This window comes from Kogia breviceps, chromosome 19, assembly GCF_026419965.1.
Source record: "Kogia breviceps isolate mKogBre1 chromosome 19, mKogBre1 haplotype 1, whole genome shotgun sequence".
In the NCBI taxonomy this organism is placed as follows: Eukaryota; Metazoa; Chordata; class Mammalia; order Artiodactyla; family Physeteridae; genus Kogia; species Kogia breviceps.
Window position 1 is genome coordinate 47,439,060 of NC_081328.1, and position 8,597 is coordinate 47,447,656.

Genomic DNA, 8,597 nt, shown 5'->3' on the forward strand with positions numbered 1-8,597 from the left:
ACAAGACAGAAAACCCAGCATACGCATGACTGAAGAAGAGAAACAAAACTATGGAGCTGAAATAATAAATATAACTAATACTTAAAACCACAATCTAAGAAACGTTCCAAAAATAAAAGAAGATCTGACCCCACATATTGAAAGAACCAAGTGGGAACTTGGGGAAACTGACATGGAAGTCAACTCAAGATGTATCTTAGTGAAGATGCACCAGAAGGCAGACAGCAGAAGCAAGAAGAACTACAATCCTACAGCCTATGGAATGAAAAACTGCATTCATAGAAAGATAGACAAAATGAAAAGGCACAGGACTATGTACCAGATGAAGGAACAATATAAAACCCCAGAAAAACAACTAAATGAAGTGGAGATAGGCAACCTTCCACAAAAAGAATTCAGAATAATGATAGTGAAGATGATCCAGGACCTCGGAAAAAGAATGGAGGCAGAGATGGAGAAGATGCAAGAAATGTTTAACAAAGACCTAGAAGAATTAAAGAACAAACACCTAGAAGAATGAAAGAACAAACAAACAGAGATGAACAATACAATAACTGAAGAATACACTAGAAGGAATCCATAGTAGAATAACTGAGGCAGAAGAACGGATAAGTGACCTGGAAGACACAATGGTGAAATTCACTGCCATGGAACAGAATAAAGAAAAAAGAATGCAAAGAAATGAAGACAGCATAAGAGACCTCTGGGAAAACATTAAACACACCAACATTCACATTATAGGGGTCCCAGAGGAGAAGAGAGAAAGGACCTGAGAAAATATTTGAAGAGATTATAGTTGAAAACTTCCCTAACTTGGGAAAGGAAATAGCCACCCAAGTCCAGGAAGTGCAGACACATAGTCATCAAACTGACAAAAATTAAAGACAAAGAAAAATTATTGAAAGCAACAAGGGAAAAATGACAAATAACATACAAGGGAACTTCCATAAGGTTAACAGTTGGTTTCTCAGCAGAAACTCTACAAGCCAGAAGGGAGTGGCAAGATATATTTAAAGTGATGAAAGGGAAGAAGCTACAACTAAGATTACTCTGCCTGGCAAGGATTTCATTCAGATTTGACAGAGAAATCAAAAGCTTTACAGACAAGGAAAAGCTAAGAGAATTCAGCACCACCAAACCAGCTCTACAACATATGCTAAAGGAACTTCTCTAAGTGGGAAACAAAAGAGAAGGACCTACAAAAACAAACCCAAAACAATTAAGAAAATAGTAATAGGAACATACTTATTGATAATTACCTTAAATGTGAATGGATTAAATGCTCCAACCAAAAGACACAGGCTCCCTGAATGGATACAAAAACAAGACCCACATATATGCTGTCTACAAGAGACCCACTTCAGACCTTAGGGACACATACGGACTGAAAGTGAGGGGATGGAAAAACATATTCCATGCACATGGAAATCAAAAGAAAGCTGGAGTAGCAATACTCATATCAGATAAAATAGACTTTAAAATAAAAAATGTTACAAGAGACAAGGAAGGACACTATATAATGATCAAGGGATCAATCCAAGAAGAAAACATAACAATTATAAATATGTATGCACCCAACATAGGAGCACCACACTACATAAGGCAAATGCTAACAGCTATAAAAGAGGAAATCGACAATAACACAATAACAGAGGGGGACTTTAACACCTCACTTACATCAATGGACAGATCATCCAGACAGAAAATTAATAAGGAAACACAAGCTTTAAATGACACAATAAACCAGATAGATTTAACTGATATTTATAAGACATTCCATCTGAAAACAGCAGATTACACTTTCTTCTCAAGTACACACAGGACATTCTCCAAGACAGATCATATCTTGGGTCATAAATCAAGCCTCAGTAAATTTAAGAAAACTGAAATCATATCAAGCATCTTTTCCAACCACAATGCTTTGTGATTAGAAATCAATTACAGGGAAAGAAATGTAAAAACCACAAACACATGGAGGCTAAACAATACATTACTAAATAAACAAGAGATCACTGAAGAAATCAAAAAAAATACCTAGAGACAAATGACAATGAAAACACGATTCAGGGCTTCCCTGGTGGCGCAGTGGTTGAGAGTCTGCCTGCCGATGCAGGGGATACGGGTTCGTGCCCTGGTCCGGGAGGATCCCACGTGCCGCAGAGCAGCTGGGCCCGTGAGCCATGGCCGCTGAGCCTGTGCGTCCGGAGCCTGTGCTCCGCAGCGGGAGAGGCCACAACAGTGAGAGGCCTGCATACCACAAAAAAAAAAAAAAAAAAAAAAAAAATTAAAAAAAAAAAAGAAAACACGATTCAAAACCTATGGGATGCAGCAAAAGCAGTTCTAAGAGGGAAGTTTATAGCAATACAATCCTACTTCAAGAAACAAGAAAAATCTCAATAAACAATTTAACCTTACACCTAAAGGAACTAGAGAAATAAGAACAAACAAAACCCCAAGTTAGTAGAAAGAAAGAAGTCATAAAGATCAGAGCAGAAATAAATGAAATAGAAAGAAAACAATAGCAAAGATCAATAAAACTAAAAGCTGGTTTTTGAGAAGATAAACAAAATTGATAAACCTTTAGCCAGACTCATCAAGAAAAAGAGGGAAAGGACTCAAATCAATAAAATTAGAAATGAAAAAGGAGAAGTTACATTGGACACCAGAAATACAAAGAGCATCATAAGAGATTACTACAAGCAACTCTACGCCAATAAAATGGACAACCTGGAAGATATGGACAAATTCTTGGAAAGGTATAACCTTCCAAGACTGAACCAGGAAGAAACAAAATATAAATAGACCAATCACAAGTAATGAAACTGAAACTGTGATTTAAAATATCCCAACAAACAAAAGTTCAGGACCAGATGGCTTCACAGGTGAATTCTACCAAACATTTACAGAAGAGCTAACACCCATCCTTCTCAAACTCTTCCAAAAAATTGCAGAGGGAAGAACACTCCCAAATTCATTCTACAAGGCCACCATCACCCTGATACCAAAACCAGACAAAGATACTACAAAAAAAATTACAGACCAATATCACTGATGAATATAGATGCAAAAATCCTCAACAAAATACTAGGAAACAGAATCCAACAACACATTAAATGGATCATTCACCATGATCAAGTGGGATTTATCCCAGGGATGCAAGGATTCTTCAATATATGAAAATCAATCAATGTGATACACCATACTAACAAACTGAAGAATTAAAAACCATATGATTGGACTTCCCTGGTGGCACAGTGGATAAAGAATCTGCCTGTCAATGCAGGGGACACGGGTTCGATCTCTGGTCCAGGAAGATCCCACATGCCACGGAGCAACTAAGCCCATGTGCCACAACTACTGAGCCCGCATGCTGTAACTAACTAAGGAGCCCATGTGCTGCAACTTAAGAGCCCACCTGCCACAACTATGAGCCGGTGCAACCAAATAAATAAATATTAAAACACCACCACCACCACCATATGATCATCTCAATAGGTGCAGAAAAAGCTTTTGACAAAATTCAACACCCATTTATGATAAAAACTCTCCAGAAGGTGGGCATAGAGGAAACCTACCTCAACATAATAAAGGCCACATATGAGAAACCCACAGCAAACATCATTCTCAATGGTGAAAAACAAAGCATTTCTTCTAAGATCAGGAACAAGACAAGGATTTCCACTCTCACCACTATTATTCAACATAGTTTTGGAAGTCCTAGCCATGGCAATCAGAGAAGAAAAAGAAATAAAAGGGATACAAATTGGAAAAGAAGAAGTAAAACGGTCACTGTTTGCAGATGACATGATACTATACATAGGTAAATCTAAAGATGCCACCAGAAAACTACTAGAGATAATCAATGAATTTGGTAAAGCTGTAAGATACAAAATTAATGCACGGTAATCTCTTGTATTCCTATACACTAACAACAAAAGATCAGAAAGAGAAATTAAGGAAAATTAAGAAATTAAGGGGAGGCGGGGCTGGTGGTGGTGGTGGGATGAATTGGGAGATTGGGATTGACATATACACTAATATGTACGAAATAGATAACAAATAAGAACCTGCTGTATAAAAAATAAATTAATAAATTTTAAAAAAATGTATCTTCGTTGAAAAAAAAAGTAAACAGCAATATACTGGACCCCCCTCAAAAATATCAACAGCAACTATAACATAACACATGTCAAAGTTTTACAGATCAGAGAAAAATACAAAACCAGCTTTAAGAGACATATGGGGACAACTGGGGAAATGTGTTATGGAATGGGATTCAGGTGGTGATGGAATAATGTATGTATATTTTAAGGTGTGATAACGACCCTGCCATTATGTAGGAAAATATCATTCTAGGACAGGTTTGCTGAGCTGTCACAACCTCTAGGAGGCACTCTTGAATTTCAGTGCGTACACACACAAAAGACCACAAAATCAGTTGACTCTTAAGCAGAGGGTACACAGGTGTTCAATGTATTATTCTTTCAACTTTTCAGTATGTGTACACATTTTCAAGTTAAAAATCTGGGAGAAGGGATGAAATGAGAGAGTAGCATTGACATATATACATTCCCAAATGTAAAATAAATAGCTAGTGGGAAGCAGCAGCATCATACAGGGAGATCAGCTTGGTGTTTTGTGACCACCTAGAGCGGTGGGATAGGGAGGGTGGGAGGAAGGGAAACGCAAGAGGGAGGGGATATGGGGATATGTGCATACATATAGCAGATTCACTTTGTTATACAGCAGAAGCTAACACAACATTATACAGCACTTATACTCCAATAAAGATGTTAAAAAAAAATCTGGGAGAAGGAAAAATCAGTTGTATAGTTAGCGTGTGGGCATGATCTGGTCAGTAATCTCTGTGAAGATATGCAACTTTCAACCTAAGCTGGCGTTGTGCATTAGGCCCACCAAACGGCTGAACCAAAAGGCTGAACTGCACTTGAGGTACTCGATTCAGTTCTGGGTGCTGGATGTAAACATGGGCCCTGATCACCGAGGGCAGGCTGGAGGGCAAGCAGCAAGTGAAGGAGCTGGAAATCACCTCAGTGAGACTCAGAACACAGGACTGTCTTCAAATAGGAGGGTAGGAAACGTTTGTCCTGTGCTCTGCAGCTTAAGGCAGAAGTCACAAACAACTAAATTTCAGTTCCATGTGGAAGAGAACATACGAACCAGGCTTCCAACTATGGAACGGGCTCTGGTGTGAGGCCACGATTTGTCCGGGATGGTGAGGAAAGGATTCCTGGCTGTGCAAAAGGGAGACTAATGATTCACAGCCTGGCTTTGCTTTGGAATCACAGGAAGGATTGTTTAAAAAGGTAAATATCAGTAAAGGGAGTGGGGCCCTAGAATCTTTTTTTTTTAACAACTTTATTGAGATATAATTTACCACGATAAAATTACCTAAAGCGTATAATTCAACGCTTTCTGGTATTTACAGTGTTGTGCAACCATTACCATAATCCAATTTTAGAACATTTTCACCACCCCTAGGTAATTCTTATACCCATTAGCAGTCACCCTCCATCCCACTCCCTAGCCCTTGGCAACCACAAATCTACTGTGTCTATATGGATTTGCCTATGGAATCCATATTTCTAAATGCACTTCCAGGCGACTCTCATTGCATAGATCCATGGTTGGGCATTTGGGAGTCACTGGACCAGACTATTTCAAGATCATTCCCTAGTCTAAGCTTCCATAGCACAGGATGACAAGTGCTGACTACATCCAAGTAGCAAGCACTTTGCTCAGTGCTGGGGCTCCAAAAGAAATACAGTATAACCCTGCCCTTCAGAACCTACAGATGGTGGGAAAACCAGAATATACCAATAACTTTTCTTTGAGGTAAGGGGGACTATTCAAAACTATTATTGCAATGAGAGGAGGAAGACTACTGCAAAAGGAGAGTGCTCTGTTAACAGGCTGTAAGATCTGCGAGTACCACCTAAACCGATAACTTTAATACAGTGTGAGAAGTACTGTAATAGTACATGCATAAGAAACAGGTCCAAGGGCTTCCCTGGTGGCGCAGTGGTTGGGAGCCCGCCTGCCGATGCAGGGGACGCGGGTTCGTGCCCCGGTCCGGGAGGATCCCACGTGCCGCGGAGCGGCTGGGCCCGTGAGCCGTGGCCGCTGAGCCTGCGCGTCCGGAGCCTGTGCTCTGCAACGGGAGAGGCCACAGCGGTGACAGGCCCGCGTACCGCAAAAAAAAAAAAAAAAAAAAGAAACAGGTCCAAGACAAAGACGAGGGGGTGGTTAATTCTGCAGGTACAGAAAGATATAGAGCAATGGGAACAAGTGAACTGGGTCTTGAGAAGCGAGAAGTCATCCTCAGAATTAACAGTGGCTTAGCATTTAATTTTTGAGGGCTTACCACACGCCCATTATGCTAACTGCTTTCCATGCGTGATCTCAATTATTCCTCACCAAACTCTGAGTCAGGTATCAATATATTTCTGCTGAATTTTGACTAAAGGATCTTCCAAGTAAAGCACAAAGACGCTGAGGCAGGAAGGTGGTAGCTTTGGGAGCAGGCAGAGGAGCAGGGAGGGGGAAATGCTGAAGCTGCAGGGCAGAGGTTTCCTCCTCAAGCTCTTCTTTAGCCAAGGCTTCCTGAGCTGTTGACTCCAAAGGAATCGTGGGCACACTGTTCATTCATTCACGTATCTATTCGATCGTCTTCTATGTGTCAGGCATTGAACTAGGTGCAGAGGCTACAACCGGTGGGCAATACAGCATGGTTCCTACCATTGTGGAGTTTACATTCTGGTAGGGGAGACACACAGGCCAATTCCATCCCAGTGTGATAAAGAGGAATGAGAGGGTGCTGAGAGCAACTCCTGGTCTTGCAGGACGAAGGGGGGCTTACTGGAGGACCTAAGAGATGAGGAGGAGTTAGCCAGGAAAAACATTCCAGGAGAGGAAACATCACTGCTAAGGTCAGGCAGGCAGATACAGCAAGGCGTGTCTGAGGAAGCCAAAGGCCTCTGGAGTGGGAAGTGGGTGAAGAGCGGGTGGTAGCCAGAGGTGAGCCTACAGGGAGTTACGTTAAGCAGGGGTCAGATCACGAACGGCCTTTATGCCTTGTCCGTGTTACTTTTAGTTACCATGAGATCACAGGATAGGCACTTAAGTGTCTTTAAGTGGACTAGGTGGTGACCTGCTCATATTTGGTTTTTAGAAAAATTGCTCTGATGGCAGCATGGAGAAGAGACCCAGGAAAGATTCTGCCTGTCGCCTACAGGAGAGGTGACGGTGGCACAGCCAGGGAAGGGACAGCAGAATTGCAGACAAGTGGATAGATAAGACTCCAGTGATTTTAGGGGGGAGAAAAAATGGAGTTCGTGTGTGACCTGCTGTGAGGGGTCTGGGATGACAGAGATTTCCAGCTTGGGCAACTTGAGGGTGTGTTGCTGTGGGTCCCTGACATGGGGAGCCCAAGATAACGGCCAAACTTGGAGATCATGAGTTTATTTGGACGTAAGTCACAGAATGACTTCAGTTTTTGTCCCCTATCCTCTTTTTTTCAAAGGCTTCCCAATTCATTAATGAACTCCCACGCAAGGAGAAGTGGGGTTCTACCCTAACACTGTTCCCTGTCCAGAGCCCCAACTCTCTCACTAATGCACCCCGGGGCCCAGCGGAGCGGCGTCTGGCCAGCGTCCCCCCGGAGTTACCTCGAGCTCAGGGTAGCTGAGCACCACCAGGGAGGCGCAGGCGCTGACACTATCGCCCTTCACAAAGGACACATCCACGCCCCCGACCCTCTGCAGACCCGAAAAAGCGGGGTCCCGTTGCCACGCCTCCGTGTCCCGGTCCACGACAAGTGTCTTCAACAGGGCTTGCTCCCTGAGGGCAGAAACAGGTCCAGCGGGAGGCCCAGCCCAGATCCCCCCACCCCGCGGTCCGGCTGCGGCCGCCCACACGCGGAGCGTCCAGGCCCGGGGTTCGGGGCTCTGCCGGGGGACCCTCCCGGTCTCAACCCCTCCCTTCCCCGGGACCCAGACGCGTCGCCGGAAGCTACAGCTCCCGAACGCCCTTTCGCCAGCACGCCGGAAACGGTCGCAGGCCCCCGCGGCCCCAAGCCGGGGACTACGAGGTCGGAGGTCCGCGGGGAACCTCGTCGCTCCAGTCCCCGGATCTTACGCGTCCTCTGGCCCCATTACCGTTTCCAGAGCGACAGTATTTCCTCTGGCGGCCTCCCAGCCGCCTTTCGGGCCATGGCGCGGCCCTGAGTGCCCCTTCCGGTGGCGTCACTTCTGGAGCGCCGCGCGCAGGCGCCGGACTGCGTCGTTGGGATGGCGGCGCCCTGTGGGGGTCCGGCACGTTGCCGCCTCTTGGCCTGAGGCCCTGCTGGGGACCAGCGGCTCGGGAGTAGCGGCCGCTGACCGTTAGAGTCAGCCTTTCCCCGCAGCCGTGGGGGAAGGAAAGTTGTCCCCGTCCAGGGCCCCCGACGGGATCTGAAAGTTACACTGACAAACATCTGCAGGAGAAAAGCACGTGTACACATTTTACTGAATTTCTACACGTACATGGGACCTTTCACCGGATAGTGGAGACCTGAAGGAGTGACCAGAGCGGGAAGC

At 44.3% G+C, this 8,597-nt stretch overlaps 1 protein-coding gene across 35 annotated transcripts in view; it reads right to left on the minus strand.

Annotated features, from left to right (window-relative positions):
• ENDOV (endonuclease V) overlaps positions 1-8,286 on the minus strand; it is a 102,605-nt gene extending 94,319 nt beyond the window's left edge. For 31 of the 35 annotated variants that reach the window (XR_010838219.1, XR_010838216.1, XR_010838214.1 and 28 more), the window contains exons 1-2: positions 8,178-8,286; positions 7,689-7,860 (exon numbers count right to left, since the gene is read on the minus strand). Coding sequence is in view for 27 of the 35 variants with exons in the window: in XM_067021448.1 (XP_066877549.1) it covers positions 7,689-7,860; positions 8,178-8,233 (228 nt within the window). In the remaining 8 variants the exon portion in view is untranslated. Of the gene's footprint in view, positions 1-6,759; positions 6,889-7,688; positions 7,861-8,177 lie in introns of those variants that run through there. The other 4 variants (XM_067021453.1, XM_067021452.1, XM_067021450.1 and 1 more) reach the window with 2 other exon arrangements.
• Between the last annotated feature and the right edge of the window lie 311 nt (positions 8,287-8,597).